At 37.9% G+C, this 21180-nt stretch overlaps 2 protein-coding genes across 7 annotated transcripts in view; one reads left to right on the top strand and one right to left on the bottom strand.

Annotated features, from left to right (window-relative positions):
- Positions 1 to 5524, top strand: part of glra1 (glycine receptor, alpha 1) — a 52264-nt gene extending 46740 nt beyond the window's left edge. For all 4 annotated transcript variants that reach the window (XM_042738592.1, XM_042738593.1, XM_042738591.1 and 1 more), the window contains one exon: positions 4391 to 5524. In XM_042738592.1, the coding sequence (XP_042594526.1) occupies positions 4391 to 4681 (291 nt within the window). In that variant the 3' untranslated portion in view covers positions 4682 to 5524. The remainder of the gene's footprint in view (positions 1 to 4390) is intronic.
- Positions 5525 to 13545: 8021 nt separating this feature from the next.
- On the bottom strand, positions 13546 to 19928 carry LOC109057026 (ras GTPase-activating protein-binding protein 1-like). 3 transcript variants are annotated; one of them, XM_042738588.1, is made up of 12 exons: positions 19772 to 19928; positions 18513 to 18629; positions 18288 to 18369; positions 18024 to 18197; positions 17099 to 17189; positions 16913 to 17003; positions 16464 to 16674; positions 16250 to 16351; positions 15580 to 15697; positions 14546 to 14674; positions 14342 to 14451; positions 13546 to 14254 (listed from the first exon to the last, which is right to left on the bottom strand). In XM_042738588.1, exons 2-12 carry the CDS (start codon positions 18605 to 18607, stop codon positions 14024 to 14026), a joined length of 1434 nt encoding a protein of 477 aa, XP_042594522.1. In that variant the 5' UTR covers positions 18608 to 18629; positions 19772 to 19928; the 3' UTR covers positions 13546 to 14023. The 3 variants fall into 3 exon arrangements, with proteins under 3 accessions (XP_042594522.1, XP_042594524.1, XP_042594523.1); XM_042738590.1 differs by having other exon boundaries at positions 14546 to 14671; XM_042738589.1 differs by lacking the exon at positions 19772 to 19928 and adding an exon at positions 19370 to 19526.
- Positions 19929 to 21180: the final 1252 nt, after the last annotated feature.

Raw genomic sequence — 21180 nt, 5'->3', positions numbered from 1 at the left:
CATTATACTCTGGACGTCACTGCACAGGGCGACAGGAATAGAGATTTTCAGATGCGGTTGGACCGATCCAGCTGATGTCAGTGACTTTTTCGAAACAGGCTTGAAATGATGGCCATTAAAGAAACCTGAAAGGCATAATATGTTGCATGATATACACCAAGCAAATGCTATTTGTCGGCTTCTCATTTAAATTCCCAGCATTTATGAGGGCGCAGATGTTTATTGGAGAAAAATCACATTTTTGTAAACATATATTCATTCAAGATTCATAACCATTGGGCAGATCAGCATAATGCCTGAATCTGTTTCACACGCAGCTCGTAAAATATTCATTCCAACTCACCCATAGGTGATAAAACAACAGACATATGTAAATGCAATGCATTGTAATGTCCTACACAGATAAATGCAGTACACCATCCCACTCTCAACGTGTATGATAGAGGTGACTTTCACTTTAATATATGCTTTATATAAAATCATCAATGTCCAGGACATCTGATGCTGAATATTTTGAATATATGTGTGTATATATATATGATAAAGGCATGAGGCTGCTACCTTACAGCTATTTCGGTTTCTGTGGTTTATCGCAACATCCCAATAAAAGAAATCAAAACATCCGTCACATCTACGGGCTTTGATTGATGAAGGAGCCGAGAGGTCTTGTATATAGCGGTGGAAGCCACACCCCTGATTTGCAAACGCTGGCGTGAGCTGCACTTTGACGTGCGGCCGTAATTTCGCACTCCTCTGTAAACCTCGAGGATGCGGGTGAGCATTCTGCTTATTGTTTTTTTCCCTCCCCTCTAACAGTCGGACTGGGAACGCGGCTGGCACGTCTAATGCAGTAATGGCGGCGTTTTAATTAGGAAGGGAGGGTAATGAATCTGGCAGGGGCCGGGCCGGGAGGGAAAGTGACGCAGGACACAGCGGTGCTGCAGCCCGGCTCCTCTTTACAGCTCCACGTCACGTCTCAGAGCCACCACATTAATCATATGGCAGCAGAAATAAAGCCAAGCATCCGTAATACTTACAAATGGTGAGCCAGTGCAACTGAAGGACAAGGAAAGGTTGTAGCACCCCGGCATCAAAGATAGCGTTGTATACAAAAACAAAGGGGCAGTGGAATAACATCACCCCTCACACACACACATCATGGTGTGATCTTCCATTTACCCCGGCACACATTAACAGTTATAAATGGGATGGCTGAAAGACAAGGACAGAAAGAGGACGAAGTGTCTAAAAATGGAGTCCTGCCTAGAAAATGGCTGATCTTTCAGTAAAAGTGAGAAGGAGAGTTCCCAGCGCTAGATGTTTGCACCTGCAAATTGAAAACATGCATTACGAACATAATGATCCTATTTCCCATCCACGCTTTGTGTTTAAACAGGCGCAATCACAGTGAAATATCTGTGCGCGCGCTGAAATGTAATTAACTGGGTGGTTATTTTGGTTCTGTTTTCATTAACGTTACGATGGAGTCCATCTGCTGAATCTCAAATAAGAGCGTGTGGAGGTGGAGAGCAGGGCAAGGTCAGTCCATTAACTTTTGTGAGATATTGTGCCTTCTGAATACACCTTGTGCCATCTAGCTGACATATGTCCATAGTTAATACTCATAAAAATATGTAATCCACCCAAGAGGACTGGTGGATTTAAAGGGATAAGGAATTCTCTCACCCTCATGCCATCCCAGATGAATATGAGTTTCTTTCATCAGATGGACACAAATGTTTTTTTTTTTTTTTTTCATGGACAGTAACCCAAAAGTTGATGCCTCGAAGATCACACAAAATGAGTGTGAGGGTGACGTGACATACAGCCAAGTATGGTGACCCATACTCAGAATTCGTGCTCTGCATTTAACCCATCCAAAGTGCACACACATTTTGTTAAACACACACCCAAATATGGTGATATTTGTGTGGGGAAAAATAATAGTATTTTAAACCTCTTTAGCTATAAACAATGTGCTTATGTCAAGTTTCACAGTGCGGATGTTTTTGGTGAGTTTAAACTAATGAACCCATGTATGACAGTTGGCCTGAAGAGAGCGCCAACCCAAATTAAATACACATGAGCTAAAGTTATCAAGGTCTTCAGACTCATGAGAAACTTCCAGGCCTTTGTGTTGGAACTAGAGGTCTGAACAGGCTTTAAACTGAAGCCCAAACCTGGCCTGTACCCGAGATCGTTTGACCCGACTTAAGGCCCGTTCACACCAAGCACGATAACTATGAAGATAACGATAAAGATATAGTTCTAAAAATCGTTCTCAATATTAAAGAATAGCAGAGTCCACACTAAAACTATAACAGTAAAGGCACAGAGAAACGATATCATTGGAATCATTTTCAAAACTATTTTTTTTCCAGCCGATGAACAATACAAACATTGACAGCCAGTCAGAATCCATCCTGCTGTACCGAGCTCAAGAATTTAAAGGGATACTCCACCTCAAAATGAAAATTTTGTCATTAATCACTTACCCCCATGTCGTTCCAAACCCATAAAAGCTTTGTTCGTCTTCGGAACACAATTTAAGGTATTTTGGATGAAAACCGGGAGGTCTGTGACTGTCCCATAGACTGCCAAATAAATAATAGTGTCAAGGTCCATAAAAGGTATGAAAGTCATTGTCAGAATACTCCATCTGCCATCAGACGTGCAATCTGGGTTATATAAAGCAACGGAAACACTTTTTGTAAGCGAAGAAAACAAAAATAATGACTTTAACAATTTCTTTGTCAGCAGTCTCCTCTGTGTCTCTCCATATCACCGTATGCTGCGTATGCTCTTCTGTATCATCCGTGCCACAAGGATGCGCTGTTTTCTTTTAAGTTGTATCTTATTTTTTTTTGAATATGAGCATCCTTGTGGCACGGATGATACAGAAGAGCATACGCAGCATACGGTGAAATGGAGAGACAAAATTTTCATTTTGGGGTGGAGTATCCCTTTAAAGCGGCAGACGCACAGCTTGGAATAAACAGACGATATCATTTGCTGGTGTGCACGCTAATATTGTTATTTTTATAGTTATCGTTCTTGGTGTGAACAGGGCTTTAACCTGAATGGTACTGTTAAATTTAGAGCCCAAACCCACCAGGAACCCGAAATCAGTTGCTCACAACAAAGAGACAATTTTTTTAAATATACTGTATTTCTGGATTACATGCAACAGTCAATAAACAAATATGTGTAAGGAAACAGAAATGGAAAAAGTGCGAGTTAAGGACAGCAAGTGCAAAAAAAGTTTCATTTTAAATACATACAGCAAACGGCATACACACATTATATCCGGGGGGGGGGGGATTGAGACTTCAAAATTGAGGGTTACATCCACTTGTTTTTCTACAAATCTGAATTTGTGTTTATCTGAGGAAAGAAAACCATATACATCTGGGATGACATGAGGGTGAGCAAATGATTTTTCACTTTAAAGCCACTGTGTGTAGTTGTATATTTTTGCGATTTTAGAGCCCTCTACGGTTAAGTGAGTGGAATTTGTAAAAATGTTGCTGTCATATTTACAGTGGATTGCACTGTGGTTTTGTTATCATCATAAACCAATCAGCCCTTTTCGCTGAATTTCATAATCAATAAATCATAAGCTCAATAAATGTACTCCCAGGTTGGGAGTATCACCAAGTCAGTGCATCACCAGAATGATTTTGAAACTGATATTTTTAGGTGAAAAAAAACCTTTAATAAAAGGTGCATTAAGTTAGACGCAGGGCAAGCAATTTTGGAGAGGCAAGCTAGCTTTGAAAGCATAAGATCCCGCCCTCCCTGCAAATCACTCTCCAAAGCCACGCCTCCTCCAAAACACATGACTGCATACAGGCAGAGCAGAGGCTAACCAGCGACACGATGAGAGACTGCGTCAACACTGTCAGATCACCTCATGTCACATTCACCAGTGAGAAAACATTACAGCACAAAGTACATAATATTACAATAATAATGACTTCCATCCTCGCTCGGTCTGCAATAGCATAACGTAACTCAGTGATGATGTGTTCTGCCTCAACAGGGTGCACACATACATTGACAGGCAAGCAGGACAGCCTATCATAATCCTCGGACCGAAGGATATGATTGGACAAACATTTTTAAAAATGTCTCTGAACCAAATCACCTACGCTGACTTTAAGACTGAAGCGTAATAGTTAATTGATAGTATATTTTATTTAATGTTTTTTTATAAATTGTTGATTCATTTGATTCAAGGGCTATTTTTTATTACTAATGTCAAATTCAGTGCTCACATATGTGCTCTGTAAACTGGTTTACTCCTCACCAATGAAGACACTGGGTTACACTGTATATTACTCGTTTAAGGGTTAGTGTTTGACTAATGGGTTTCCTGACCGGTTGACAGGAGGACGAGGCGGGAGACGGCCGGTTCAGCTTCGCCGCCTACGGCATGGGTCCGGCGTGCCTCCAGGCCAAAGACGGCATGGCCATCAAGGGCAACAACAACAACGCACCCACCTCCGCCAACCCCCCTGAGAAGAGTGTGGAAGAAATGCGCAAGCTCTTCATCAGCCGCGCCAAACGGATCGACACGGTGTCGCGCGTGGCCTTTCCGCTGGTCTTCCTCATTTTTAACATTTTCTACTGGATCATTTACAAGATCATACGCAGCGAGGATGTTCACAGTATGAAGTAAAGAGATGCGAATCCATCCGCCTCCACGTCCCACCGTGCCCGCCTTCCTCTCACTGCAGCGCTCTCACTCGCTTACGGTGATGACGAGTCCCCGGCAGAGGTATTTATTCCTTTTTTCATCTCTTTCTCTCCTGTCCTCCTGAATAATCCGGACCTGTGCAATAGCAATGCAGTAAAATGCATGATATATGAATGTGGCAATATATTTACTAAAAAAATGAAAATGACTAAAAGTAAATATTCAACTTAAGAACTTCTGAACGGATGACTGGCAATCCAAGAGGAAAACTTGTAAAACTTTTTTTTGCAACTTGAAGACGTACTGTATTGCGAGAATACGGAAAAACATTACTGCTGTAATATATCCTATATTTAAATGATAATACTTCAGTCATTGAAAAGGAACCATTTTTGGTCATCTCGAGGCAGTTTGGGGCTTCCATGAATACACAATGAAAATGTTGCCGGTCCCAGAGACCGAGATTTGCTTTGGGACACGTGTCCTGGGGTCTCACGATGTTTCATTCTGATATCGATTATTAATGGGTCTTGATGAGTGCTAGTGAAAAATATATATTTATTCAAGCTATGATCAATGTGTTCCTCTATCTGTGCTCATTTTCCGGTTTCGTTTTGTTTAAAACATCAGATTATGTTCTGCTCATGTGCCAAACATCATCCTTTAGGTTGACCAAAAAAATGACTCCACGATTTCATTTATTTATTCATGTGTTCACCTTTTGGATATATAAGCTGAATGAACGAACTCTAAAATAAATTAAATAGTAGTATATGTAAAATAAAATATACTTTTAACTAGGGCTGTCAAATGATTAATCATGATTAATCACATCCAAAATAAAAGTTTTGTTTACATAATATATGTATGTGTACAGGGTATATTTATTATGTATATATAAATACACACACATAAATTATATATTTAGAAAATATTTACATGTGTATATACATTTATATATTTATATTCTTATATTTTTTATATTATATATAAATATATTTAATATATAAACATAACATATTCTTCTTAAATATATACATGCATGTGTGTGTATTTATATATACATAATAAATATACACAGTATGCACACATATATTATGTAAACAAAACTTTTATTTTGGATGTGATTAATCGTGATTAATCATTTGACAGCCCTACTTTTAACTCTTTGCATTCCTTGGTTTTGGCATTTTCATCATTTCAGAATATGTCAGAAACGAGCAGAAAGAAAAGCAAAGGGATCTTTCATAACTCATGTTTCATACAGTGTTAGTTTTCGTACAGCCAGGGCCATGATAATAGATCTATATTTCCAACCAAATGTATATTACAGTGATTTTTCAGTCTATATGTATAAACACTGCATTGTGCAACAGAATAAACAATGCACAAAGGTTTAGTTTATGATATTTAGGATGCATCTTCATCTGGCTTCTCTATGCAATAATCGGATATGCAATTATTTTCAGTGTTCATCATGTTGAATATGGCCATTTTATTCTGAAGGCCCGCCCCCCAAAAAATGCTAATTCATACATGTAAAATGTTCTCTTCCAGTCATGCTCATTTGCTGTCGATGCATGGCTAGGGTTTTTTGTGGTGCAGATGATATAGATGTCATTTTTCACTTTTGTAATGTTTTGTTTGACTGCCGAACTGAAGAGAAACAGCATTATATAAAGTGAGCATGTGTCAGGCTGTGTGATAGATGCTCTGTGCAAGATTTTGCCATGCGTTACATACTTTGTGTGTGTGTGTAACACTTTGTTTGTTTAAAACCAAAGAGCAGTTTTGTTACTATGTTTTCATTGCCTTTCAGGTTTTCATATTTGACCTCGTTTTTTTGTTTTCATTTCATCCTGTTTGATGTGACATTGACCAATTTTGTAAGGCCTGTAACATTTGTAATTTATTCTGTTTTTCACACACGTATTCAAGAAAACCTACAAGCGTATGTCTTTATACACTGCAACTAGTTAGACATTTTGTGATGGTAAAATATTACCAAGAAATACAAACTTCCATTTTGGTCTAAATAATGGTATCATAATGTTTTGATGTATATGTAGAATTTTGGTTAAGAGTGAAGCTTGAAGTTAATAGTTAATTAATGGCACATTTTATTTATTTAAGAATTATTTGTTACATTTTTATTTGAAAATTTGAAAATTAAAAAAAAAAAAAAATTAATATAAATGATTTATTAATTTAAGAATTTAAATGACCAGGCACCATGGTAAATTTGAAGGGCTATTTTTGATTATTAATGTCAAATCTTCTCCCTCAAATGAATTGGCTTGTGATGCAGTGCTCTGAAAACTGGTTTACACCTCACCAATGAAGACACTGGGTTTTCCACAATATATTAGACCTCGCTGTATGATGCATTAAGCAGAAACTGAATTCTACTCCAGTTGCTCACCAGAAATTCAAGGAGGAAAACATTGTAATGTGAAACGCTCTCCACACGCTTACCTCCACGGGCAGCCCAATGTAGCAGGAAGGCATTTCGCACATCATTTGAATGTTCACACATGATGAATTGTGCTGAAAGGAGTGTTCACGAGTGGATCTGTAACACTGCAAACAATATTAATCATTGTTATTTCAAACGAGTCAATCTTCCGGCGGTTACACTTCATCTGTGAGACAGATAATATACATCACAGTGTACAGTGTGGAAAGTGATAAAGTTGCGTTATACACTCGATGTGCTCATTCTCGACTCAAATATGTAGTCAAAAACGCATTTGTAGAAATATGTTGCTGTTAATGACCGATTTCTTTATTAATGAACCCTGCTTAAGGCTACTCACGACGTCGCTGGACTGTCCCGTGTGTAAATGACAGCAGTGATGCCCCGGGCCCTCACACACTCCACATGCTAAACACAATATACAAGACAACTTATAACAAATAATAATACTGGCTCGGGAACACAAGGACAGTGTGATGTAAAAATATGTGCTTTATGAAAATACGATTTGTTCTTTGGCTTAATAATCATGAAAATATCAATTCAATGTCCTGATGGTTTTAATTCACTTGTTGTTTTATTTAATGATTTAAGAGCAACTGCCCAGGAAAGGTTGATCTCTGAGCGACGACAGATATGGTGATCATGTGTAACCTGTATGCAAAACTGTGGGTACATTTTTATTTTTGCACAAGTTGGTATGGCCTTAATTTTGGGGGTTTTTTGCTTCTATTGTGTATTGGCACAAAGTGCATCTCTTCATTCGCTTCTCGTCATAATCCGAATGCACTTCCAAGCAGTGAAAAGAACAGCAAATTATTATTTTTATGTTCCAATACTAAAACATGGAATTTTGCATGAATAGAATTAAATGGCAGATATTTTTGGCTTGTACAGAAATGTGAGCAATTTGAAGAAAAAAGGAATGTACCATTTCTGCTATATCTGTATATAACACGATATTTATTGAAATATGTCATAATGCTAAATCTAATTCTACTATTAAAGGTTTTCTGAACTAAAACATCTGAAGAGTTTGTGAGGATTGTGATGTTTGTATGAATCACCGTGTCCTGTGGGTAAATGACGTGTGTGTGTGTGTGTGTGTGTGTGTTTGTGTGTGTGTGTGTGTGTGTTTCTTGAATTTCATTTATTCCAAGAAAAACATTCCATACCAATGACTTGAATACACCTCTTCTATGAGGAACATGTTTTCAACTTCTGAATTAAAATTATTTTTTATACTTTTGTGGGGAATACATTTAAAAAATGACAGGGTTGCTGTAATGACGAAGAAGTGTGGTGAAATTCTTCCCAATATTTTATTTTTTTCTAAAGAGCAGTATGTGAAGCAGTGATGTTACTGCTTCTGCTGTTACTCATAATATATGACAAAAAATATGGTCATAAAATGGACTGCCAAGTCTAAGTCAGTATGATATTACATATGTATATTACATGCAGGAAGCTATAGTTCATGTCAAAGTCATAGTTGTAACAAAAATCATATATAAACAAAGTGATATCAGAGAAGATACAAGGTCTGTTTGCATTATTGGTCACTAAAGTGCTCAGTAATATTACTGTTAAACAGGAATAACTCTTGTATTACAGTTCTCCCTCTTTCAGAATTGAAAAGTCAAAAGTCATGTTGAATGTTTGAATTATTTTTAATATTCTTATTTTGAAGCATTTGTTTGTTCGGAGCTTTATATACCCCAACCAATTTTTAGAGGAAACTCAATTATTCAGATTCAGGCAGTGGAAAGTACACTTTGCACAAATTTCCCAGAGGCCCCGTATGGCTGCATTTGAATCCATCCGTACTCGGCCTTATGGTCATCCTCGCTTAGGCTTTTAAATTATGCGAGTGGATTATGAACCACAAAAGCTCAGTCAATTTTTCCCCTCGCCTGAGTAATCTCCAGACCACCCGGCCCCTCTGACTGCCCGGCTCACGCTTTACAGTGGGACTGGAATTACATTACAGCTGACACTGAAAACCGCCGCGGGGCCTGAAGCCAGTGAAACATGAAGGCTTTGACAGGACGTTTCTTCCCCTCAATATATGAGAAATGAATATTTTCAGTCAGAGCTGGGAATTTTCAGCATTTTGTTTTATTTACAACTTTGCAATAAAATAAAAACTCTGGAGGTGAAAGGTTTTGAAAGGGATAGTTCACTCAAAAATGGAATGAAATCTGTCATTATTTACTCACCATTATGTTGATCCAAGTTTGCATAAATTTATTTTGTGGAACACAAATGGATACATAATGAAGAATGTGCAGGTCACTCTTTTCCATGCAAATATTATAAATTAAGCTCTTAAAAGTACCAGATACGATAGTTTTGTAAAACTTTGTAAAAGTGAAATCTTTTGAATGAAATGGTTTAGACACTTTAAGGACTTAATTATTCAAAAAATGATGAATTTTTTGTGAATGTGTTCTCATTTATAGGCCATCACCAATGGATGCTCTGCAGTGAATGGGTGCCGTCAGTGTGAGTCCAAACAGCTGATAAAAACATCACAATAATCCACAAGTAATCCACAGCACTCCAGTCCATCAATTAGTAAATTTAATTACAATTTATAATTGTGTTGATTCATATTTATATTGTTAGGAAAATACTTTTCAAAAAAAATTGAAAGTACACAAACTCTACAATAATTTTGTTGTGCAATAGCTTGCACGCAGCTCAGGAAACTGATTTCAAATTATGAAATGAATTTATTTTAATTAAAAAAGACAAGTAAACAGTCCAGTCATAAAATAAGAACAAATATATTAATTACAAGCAATAGCACAAATAAATACAATAATAAGATTGTTTTAGGTTTTTCAGGTCTAGGTCTAACAGTAGGCTAATATCCAGACACTGAATTACTACAAATATTGAATAACTTATTCAACTGTATAATAACACTTGATAGTAACTGTATGGGCACTTCACTGTATGAATATTGATAACACAGCAGCAGGTTTATTTAGGCAGCTGTCTCTTTAAGATCTCACGCAATCTACATGGGTTTTGTTTTTCAGTTGTTTACATTCATTTAATAGCCAGTATATGGACTGTTTATATAAACCGACTGTGTTTATCTGAATACTTGCCAAGATGGTCATTTTGGCATAACTTTGTATGTATCAGGAAACAAACACATCTACATCTTGGATCATCTTGGATGCCCTGAAGGTGAGTACATTTTCAACAAATTTTCATTTTTGAAATTAAATGAACTATTAACTATTAAACTATTTTATAACCGTGGCATGCACAGATATCCGGAAGGGCTGGGATAAAAATGAAAGATTTGCTAATTTCTGTCTGTTACTCACACAAATGATGCATAAGACTTGTATAATGTAGTATAAGTCATTCTTTTTTTTGGCATAAAAGTAACGGCAACCATGAGGACTAATTGCAAGTACAAAGCAACCAATACAGTTCTTCAAAATGTCATTTTAAGTTAGAAAATTTGGAACAACTTGAGGGTGAGTAAATAACGACAGTTTTTATTTTGGGTGAACTAACCCAAAAAAAATAGCTGTGCGGAGCCCAAGGCTTTGTGAGGGTCCAGCTGGGGGGCCGTATGTTTGCTGGGTTTGGCCAGCTGTATGAGGACATCTTGAGCTCATGTGGGTCATGGGGGGTGTAGGGCTTCAGAAGCTGCACTTTCTCTCTCATGAATACTAATGCTGGGCCACCCGCTGGTCAACACACCCAACATCACAGCTACAGCTAATCATACTCACTGTTAATCCAGTTTAGAAGGTGCTACAGTTGTGAGTTTTAGTCTGATGCAAGCACATGAATTCATAATAAGGCCCAGTCATCTCAGTAATGCAATCACACTGAGAAAACAGGAATATGATTGGCCGGCGTGTGCCTCAGGATGAGGTATCTGTAAAGAACACTGCTGGGGCAATATAACATATTGATATTTGTTGAGAGTGGCAGCACAATATTGCAAAATCTCATCATTTTGGTGGCGGGGTGATGGATGTCTATAGGTGCAAAATTGACTTTTCTGTTATGACCAGCACTACCCGGCAGTAATGGAAGAAAGATTGAGCCGATGCTATGAGGATCTTCAGGTGCTGGAGCCTTTAGAAATTAGATTTGCATATATTCTCTCACACACAAACATTATATATATATATATATAGATATAGATATAGATATATATATATATATATATATATATATATATATATATATACACACACACACATATATATATATATATATATATATATATATATATATATATATATATATATATATAAGATTTGCATATATTCTCTCACACACAAACATTATAGATGTAGATAGATATATAGATATAGATAGATATACTATTTATCCCAGGGTTCCCACAACTTTTTGCCCAATTAAAGATGCATTCAGTAGTTCTTCGGCTATTGTTTAAGTACTGAAACCACAAAGGTGTTCGGCGCTGCACTGCCATCTATCATCGTGGACCAGCAATATAAGTTTTTATAATTTTATGTAAATGACATTAAAACCTGTGCTGGGTGGTAGTAATAGTAGTCCACTGGTCTTGATTACGTAGTCAGATTCCAAAATTAAGTACTTGTAATTAGAGTTAATCTAATTTCAAAATACTCAATCAGATTACAGTTCATTTTTATGGATTACATGACTTCATGTTATTCACACAGTGGCAGTAAACTAATCATAATTTTTTATTTCTACCTTATTCTTAACCTTTCAAGCAATTAGACCATGTATGAAACAAATAATTATTCAAATTACTAAACACTGGTGAGGTATAGCTGTGAAACACTATTTCATGTTAATTAACGTTTGTTCATGTAAAACAAATTTTGTTAGCCAAACTACTTAAAATGAAAGTTAATATTTATATAATATTTAAATAATTTAATACATTTTCAAGTTTACAGTACTTTTATTTAAATAATGGTCACACTGACATGCAGTTAAATAAAATAGCCTATTTCGTTTTTGTGTGTGTTCAAGTGTTATTGTTATTATTTGTTACATTTTTCTAATATAATTACATTTTTATCAATTTACAAACCCACTGCAATTCTAAATACAGTTTGGGAAACCCTGGTGTAATGTAATGTTTAATGCATTTCATAATGTTGATATAAAACAGCTGAAAATATATTCCTCTTTTTATATGTATGGTGTGGTGTTTAAATGGTAAGTTTAAAACAACATTAGATTAAAGTAATCTAAAAAGTGGTCCGAATACGAACATCTTCTGGCTACAGACCTTTTCTGCTGCTTCGACTGCACAGGTTATTGATTCTCCTGTTGTTTACGCTAATAAAAGTGCAACGATTTTTTTTTTTTTTTTTGCTCTTCGCATTACTTAGTAACGTTATGCTTCTAGTATGTCTTATGAAGCACAAGCCAATGAGTGCAAGGATTCTCTCCATCATTCAGTGAAACTACGTGGGTCACATGATTTCAATACCACACTATTCACATGGCTCTTGACAAAAACAATTTATTTCTTAAATTAGCACTGAAATATTGAAAGCACCTGTAATTTCCATGACTTTCTCATTCATCACTGCTGCATAAGCATCTTAAAATAAACCATTCTAAAATCAAGTCATTTTAACCAAAAAAAAAGCACTTAGTTCTAAGAAATGTTCTGGATTTTTTCCCCCATTTCAAATTTTTAAATGACCGCCCTTTAAAATTTCTTGTCCAGTATAGTTCAAAATGAATTGTACATTAAAAGGTATTTTGACAGTTTTACATTAATCAAATTATACAAATAAAAACCAGATGAACAATTTAATTATAGAAAACTACACAAAATTCACACCAGAATAGAAAATGCAATGTTAAATCATCTACACTTGCCCAATAAGCCCCACCCACTGATTAATACAATTTGCATACAGGTTGACTGAAAATGAAAACGGTAAAAAACACAAAAATCAGCCTTTACATTTTAATTGTCTCTATTTTCTTGTTTTTTTGTTAGCCTTAATAAAAAAGCTTCATTATAAAAAAAAAAAAAATGTATTTTCATTCTTTCACATTCACCTTTTCACTTTAATATCGTAGTCTTGCCTCAAGATTGCAGTGAAAAAAGTGTCAAATCACCAACCGCATTTTTTCCAATTTGACGTACATTTTGTGTAGTTTTCTAATAAAATTGTTAATCTGGTTTTCATTTGAATAATTTGATTTAAAACGAGCAGAAAACACCTTCCATAGTCTATAAGCTACAAGAACACTACATTCATTTGTAGTTCCATGCCTGGAAGTCCAATTCTTGTATTTCCACATTTTCCAATGGCTATAGGAAACCCTGTCCATATTTCTTAATTTCCCAGACAAGACACACCCATGCTTCAAAATAGTACATAGAGTTTATTTTGTTCTCTCAACAGTGGAGTTGTTAAAATATGTTGTCATTCTTGATGAAGTGCAACAGTAGAAGGCAAACAGGATTCTTTACATGCTAGATAGTCACTCACACACAACCATGATTTGACTTGGCAACAAATCCAAATAAAACCATACTTGAACTTGACCTGAAAGCGGGTGCTAGCAATACACAGGATTGCCCAAGCAGTAAAAACACGTTCCTTTAAGAAACAGGGAGAGAACGCTAAAACCAAATGCTAGGTTTCTCCTTTCCCCAATTCAAGTAGTTTTGTTTTTCTACAACAAATTCAAGTTCAATCTCAGAAATAAAAGGAAGAGTCCAGATAAAGAAGAACAATCGCACTCCCGGTCCTGGAGTGAGGGATGGAGACAGGGAACAGGGGAGCCATCGGTGTTATCCAGGGTGACTTGCATCAGCAGTGAATGACGTGGGAGCTGCCTCACTGACGTGGTCCTGCGTAGCGGCCCTCGCTGGGTCCTATGCCTCGACCGGCTCCAAAACTGGGTTTCTGAGCCATGCCACCGCGGGTGGGCGGTCCCCTTGACCCGCCTACCCTGTCGCGTGGTCCCCCCGGGCCTCTGGGGCGGATGTCCCGCCTGTCACCTTCACGGGCCGAGCGGGTCTTCTTCTCCTCTACATTCAGCCGAACGTCTCCTCGCAGTTTAATGGGCTACGGCATAAAGAAAAGGTCATTCTGATGATCCCGCATTAGTCAAAACATCCTGTACCACACAACGTCTGAAAAAGTCACACGTACCCGATTGCTGAGGATCTTTTGCACGGGCTCAGCGTCATCAAACACCACGAATCCAAAGTTAGGCAGCTTTCCGCCGCTGTTGATTCTCAGCTCAAGGACAGTGCCGTACTCTGAAATGAGTCAATGCAGGCAAGTCAATGCAGGAGGAGCTGATCTACATTTTAAAATCAGTTCAAGTCGAAAAATAATGCTTGCATCACTTACGTTCAAAGAACTCCTTGAGCTCGTTCTTATCCACGTCGTGAGGTACGTTTCCGACAAAGAGTTGTTGGCTGTCAGGATACCGGACCGTTCGCCGCACCTCTGACTCCCCGCTCTCACCCTCGCGCACTGCTAATCAGAGATTAAACAAATAAAATGACACATTCAGGTTGATAGTGGACCAGCCATGATGTGTGCTTTTAAAATATAACTTGCAATTTTGTGTTAGATGCTATTTATATGCAGACATGAGGTTTATTACAATGCTCAGGTCGCCTTAAAGGTGGGGTAAGCGATTTTTCAAAACGCTTCAGAAAACCGATTCAGGCCGAGTAGCAAAAACTTGTAGCCAATCAGCAGTAAGGGGCGTGTCTACTCATGATGTGGAGAAGAGAGCATGTAAATATGCCCATGTAAATATCAGATCAGCTTTCCAGCGCAGGAGAGAACTCAAGGAGCAGAAGGCCTGTGATCAGACGCAGAGGTTGTGGTTTCTTCTCAATAGGTGAGTAACACTGTGTCTGTCCTGCAACAGCTAAAGTCTGTCTAGTACACTGGACGTGACAAAGCAACCGTTGAAAATCATTTGAAATCTGTGTCAATACGTCAAGCATAACACAGCGGCGGTGTAGACCATAATATATAACACTATGGTGTAGACAGCATCACTGATAATAATGAGTTTTGATGTATTTTGTCACGCCGCACCACTCACGTCCGGTGTAGACACAGTGTAACATTGGTTTTGCTTTGATTAATTGGTTTCACAGAATTAATCATTGCCTGGGTTGCATACGCATGTGTGGGGCAGAGCTATCAAAATAGGGGCGAGACCCTTTTAGGCTAGGGGCGTGTTTGTTTTGATTTCAATTGTCAACATCGGCTACCAGAAATCACTTACCCGACCTTTAAGCAGTTTTGCCAGAGCCAATAAGATTTTGATAGATTGCAAAATCAGCTAACCAAGTCTTTTGTAAAAAAAAATGCATCAAAACCTTCATTTGCACCCATACTAGATTGATTACACTTTTGCACACCTCCTGGCCTTGCTGTTCTGTTGGCTGGAGAGGGTCCTGGTCTTTGATCGCGTGGTCTCTGGTCTCTCTGGGGTCTCTGTGCTGTGGTCTGTGTTTCTGGTTTCACCTCCACACGGGACTATGGATCACAGAAATATGTTTAATCACCTAGTGCAAAAAAAACGATTCCATGCGAAATTAAAATAATCTACAACCTGCTATAGTTGTTAAAAGAAATCCAACTTACAGCAAGTTATAAAATGTAACAGCATTAATAGGTTTACAGTAAAGAACTATAAGCCTATAGGTATGTAGTAGAAATTTGGGATCGGATCCCATCGATTGAAAGACTTTTACCCACAGCAGAGTTAATTTCATACAGTTTGTTCAGACACTGATCCCTCTGATTTTTCCCTTTGTTGATGACTTAAGATATTTGCAGTATTAAGACGTCACAGGAGTTGTACAAGTGAAATAAAATAAAACCCAAACAATATAAAACAAATAATATTATATTAAGAGGTTTTAAATTGACAATTATTATTGAGAGATCTTAAAATTGTCATCTCCTTGCATTAAAAGCAGAGCAGTCCGTAAGGATACCTAATTTAATAAATGAAAAAGCAACTAATAGCCAGGATAACCCTAAAACAAAATTCCTTGAGTGAACAGGTTGGTTGTGAACGTCTACCTGCGCAGATGGGACTCGGACAACATGTGGAGGGACTCCCGTGACGGGGACCACTCCTCCTGGTGGGAGATGCTTGCTAGTGACTGAAGCCCACGAAGACGGCTGAAACAAAAAATGCATTTGACTTCACAGGTGAGCTCACTTATCCGGTTTGTGATGACTGCACATCTTCACAAATACAGAGAGAGGGAGACCCAACAGACAGTGGTCTTACCCTGTTGTCCTCTGGCATGGCAGGTGCCGTGTCAGCAGGTGTGGGTGAAGGGGGAGATCTCTGGATCTTTTCCTCAATGTGAACCTCAGGCTCGCTGACAGGCTCCGGTTTCAGCTGCACATCTGCTGGCTCAGGCTCCACCTCTGCTTCTGGCTCAGGCTGGGGCTCTGGGGTTACAGACACCTCTTCTTGCGGCCCCTCGGGCTCCACGCTGTAAACGCACAAACTTGTATAAAATTTGCAAACCCTCACCCCTCTTTCTTGAGGGAATAATATCAAATAAAGATTTTGATTTCTAACAGACACTGAAGAGTTATGTAATGACAGATCAAAAGTGAAGTGTGAATGGTTTGTTTTGACCCACAACACCTGTATAGTTTGCATCCTGCCTTACTCAAATGACTACCAACAACTAGATTAAATGAGCCGCAAAAACGAATGCTAGTTACCAAGGCGGCTGTTCGTAGTACCCAGCAGACTCCTCCTGGACCACTTCAGGTGAGTGCACCCGCTCCAGCTCCTCCACATCCTCCTCAGACTCTGTGAACAACAGGAGATAAATGAAGTCATCTGCTCACAGCAAGAGCGATTTGGAGACATTACTCCGAAATACACCAATAATATCAGCTGCTCACCCTCAGGAGGTTCTGAGTCAGAGTCCCCAAACACCTCATCCTGGTACCGGAAGATATCATTGTGTACGTAGAACTTGTTTGCAACTGATCCCTAAAAGATTACAGCAATGTAAAAATTAATGAGTAACAGAACATTGTCTAAAAAGAAATATTTTTTTGTGCCTCAGAAATTACTTTTCAGCCACTGAACGTCTATGACCTTTTTAGTCATGTAAGAATACTGGACAGGGACTTTTATTTTAATTCAAACAGATGCTAATAAATCATCCAGATCAATGTGAACAAGCTCAATTGAGTCAATGAACGGAGAAAACTCAATGTGGAAATAGGGAGTGTACAAACTGGACACCACAGCTTGCAAACAAGCTTTACTCCACTCAGGATCAATATCTAGCTAATGATTTCTGAAAGTCCACGTGAAGTCACGATTGATCCCATTTACTTTCTTATCACAAATTACTGGTCTCGTGGTGAACAATTCATCTGTGTGACAGTTTGGGCAAGACATCTTTAACTAAGTCTAGAGCTATAGGCGATGAAGGGGTGCCTAGATTTTATATATATATTTATATATATATATATATATATATATATATATATATATATATATATATATATATATATATTTATATATATTTCTCATTCACTATTCAATTTCTCTCTGAAATACAGCACTATACTTAAACTGACTGTGACTTAAATTTAAAATTCTTTGACTGAGTATTGTTTCCATTAAAACATTAAATGATGCCTATCTGCTCATGTACTTTTTCCACTTTACAGGTCTTTGGAATTTAGGCTTTGCTCTATGCAACCTAATATTTAAAATGATTTACGCCTGCATTGGCATATGTTGAGAGACCAGTTTAATTCACATGGTCAATTTAACATTTTAAACTGATAACATTTGACAAAATGTTCATACCTCAGGTGCCAGAACAAATGTCTGCATGAACTTCCTCATGGGCTGCATGTTATTGGACAGCTCGCCCAACACTTGCACCACCACTCCCTCGTTCAGGGTGGCATGAGCATCCACATGCCTGATCTTAGTGTGACAATCACGGAAGCTCAGATCCATCACCTTCTTATGGATTTCCTGTTCAGAGAGAAAAATATTATTTTGTTGTGCTGATGTGATTAATAATAAGCATTATTAAAAATAAACAACACTTGTATTAAAACTCACAGACTGCCCATAGACCGCTTCAGCCGGTTTGCCATTATTGTCCAGACCACCGTGTACATAAGAAGAGTTCTTGCCGTAAAACCTGAAAGACAAAGGAAACATTTAGCTGCATTGCAATATGTACCACCACATTTTAAACAAGTAAAACATTTCTGATCTGACTTTCCGCAAACCTCACTTGCATCTAACAAAGGATATCTGAATATACAAGCAGTAAATTGTGACCTGTGCAGGTAGTCAGGAGCCTGGTTGAGCAGGGTGTAGTACTGTCGGACAAACTCTCGCCCGACAAGCTGGGCACTTGGCTTCTCCATCACCATTTCTTTGGTCAACAGGTTTCAACTGAAACAAAATGACTCATTAAAATAACCTCTAACGAAGAAATCATTTGTTATCAACCTCATGTGGTCCCAAACCTATAAGACTTACTCCTGAGGAACACAAAGGGAACTGTCAGGGACCTCTCCCCTTGGTGTTCCTCAAGTCAAAGTATGGGTTTGAACATGATTGGTATGACAATTAACTTATTATTTATTTTTACTTCAGCTGATATAGAGGTAAACTAGATTATGGCGAGGGAAAACCAGGACAGAGTGAAACTGAAACAGATCCCTTTGTTAAGCCCATCGTGATCGAGACGCAACGAGGCCGTCAAAGTCGATACCGTTTCTATAAATGGGAAATGAAGTCACACCCGATTAGAACAGCATTATAGTTCTCGCAGATCGGCTGGTTTAGCTGCTCATCATGTAGTTAGGGTGGGACATTACTGCCAATGGAAACCCGCGTCTTAATCAGATGGACGCGTTGTGAAGTGGACTCAAGTAGGCCTCAACACCACACGCTGCGTTACTATCTTAAGCCCGGCTCCTTTGTGATCACGCCGAGACATACGTCGACATTAAAAACCAAACATTTATTCACATACGTTCGCAATTTCAGTCAAACGCTTGATTTTCTGCAGCCGTCGTTAATGAATCAGACACGTGCCCGGCGCTTTGTCGCATAATCTCAGACGAGATTATAGATATCGACAGTAAATTACCACATTGTACACTGAAAATGAGTTTAGGTGATCTTACGTGAATATACGGTGTAAAATACGGCGTAATGAACCGTGATAGCTCGGTAAACGCGGGATCTCTCTTTGACGGAAATGTCGGCTGATGGTGAGGGAAACGCAGCTAAAGCTAATCCTCAAAACGTCGAGCGACCAAAACCCCACCCAGCGGCCTAACGACGCGTTTTACCGCTTCAGTCCGCGATTACAGCGTAATATTTATCATCCGAAAGGTTTTATTATGAAAAACCGGTGAAATCGTGCTTTTATAGAAAACAGAGCCGTCACATAAAGCACATGGCTATTAGCTGCGCACAAGCTAACAGAGTCAGTACGCTAACCGCACTAGAACACGAAAAGGCTGGAAAAAAATAAACGCTTTATATGTTTTAATACAACAGATTGAATCCAAAAATACACTTACCAAGAGAGAATCAGTAATATGTGTTTGTATTGAATTTGAAGTGATTTTATTGAGCGCCGGTAGCTGTGAGGCTTTTAGCTCAGACACTGGCAGCAGCGCGTGTGGTGGCGGCGAAGTGCCGGTTTCACATTAGCTCCTGCGAAATCAACGGTCCGCCTCATCGCAGAACCCGACAGCCAATCAGATCGACGCAGTGGATTCGCACATCCAATCAGCATTCGCTCTCTCGCAAAGCCTCCCAGATCAACCAATTGACGTCGACTATACAGACTGTTCTCAAAAACGACAGTGAAAGGAAGACTCAAAAAGGTTGTTAGGCGCGTGGACCTGAACAATGTGCAGAATAACAGTTGCGCAGCAGCTGCTCGTGTCGTTGCTTTAATTAAGCGTTTTTGTTTGCGAAACTAACGAGTTGCCAGGTGATGTCTGTGCACAGCAGAAACTGTACACTACAAACATTACACTATCGTTCTTAGTCACGTGAGAAAACATTAAAATGAAGAAAGAGCATATCAAGGTGCTTCTTAAGAATGCGTGTGTGGAAAATGTGCAATACAGATTTTTCACTTTAGAAATTAAAATACTTAGAGCAAGGCAGTTTTAAGACCATTAACGTTTGCATTGTGAATGGGATAATTTATGGGATATTGATTTATTAAAACTAAACATTTACCTCTTTCTTGTTATTAAAATATTAGATGATAATGTTTAAAATAATACTTTTGAAAAGGGTTCTAATGACAGCAATTTGAGAATAATTTCAATTTAAGTATAGCACTATATAGGTAGGCCTGTTTATGCATCATGGTAATACTTTAAATTATGCTGATTAACAAATATGCTATATGCATTTAGTTTACTATGTCACAGTACAACGATATTGGTTCACTGAAGTAGCCTATAGTAAAAAATGGGTAGATGGGTAAAATTATTGTTTGGACAGGAGGATATTTGGATAGTAATGACATTGGGTTAATTCATTTCCTGAAAACAACGTAGCCTGATGTTTCTGAATATCTTAATTGCCCTACACATGTACATAATTTTCATTTTGAAACATATTGTTTATATATTTTTTTATTTAATTTATTTTGCTTTTATTTTTTTTATTTTTTTTTTTGTCTTTTTTTTTATTTTTTTTATTTTTTTTAGTGTTTATTGTGTTTATTCTTGTGATTTTCCCTTTTGGTTGAGGGGTGACATTGTGGAGAAAGTTTGTAGCAGTGATTTTTATAGTGTTTACACACGTAATTCCGCAGAACTGCACTAGATTTTTTCTAAATTATGATTTGTAAATGTGAATATCTTGAGATAATATAGTGTCCATTAGGGGGCGACACGCTTCCCATAGATGCAACAATTTTCAGTTGAAAACTATACAGATCATGTGTTTGCATTTTCAAAGGAAT

The sequence above is a fragment of the Cyprinus carpio genome, chromosome B14, assembly GCF_018340385.1.
Source record: "Cyprinus carpio isolate SPL01 chromosome B14, ASM1834038v1, whole genome shotgun sequence".
Lineage (NCBI taxonomy): Eukaryota > Metazoa > Chordata > Actinopteri > Cypriniformes > Cyprinidae > Cyprinus > Cyprinus carpio.
The sequence above is the reverse complement of the archived record's forward strand: the minus strand, read 5'-3'. Positions and strand labels throughout refer to the sequence as shown.

Bases quoted from the DNA above. Each gene is read 5' to 3' on its own strand.
- LOC109057026 (XM_042738588.1), bottom strand. From the start codon at position 18,607: ATGGTGATGGAGAAGCCAAGTGCCCAGCTTGTCGGGCGAGAGTTTGTC. The intron at 17,004-17,098 runs GTGAGCAGCTGA...TGTTGTTCACAG, and splicing joins TGACTCAGAACCTCCTGAGG to AGTCTGAGGAGGATGTGGAG. The intron at 16,352-16,463 runs GTAAGACCACTG...TTTTTGTTTCAG, and splicing joins CCATGCCAGAGGACAACAGG to CCGTCTTCGTGGGCTTCAGT.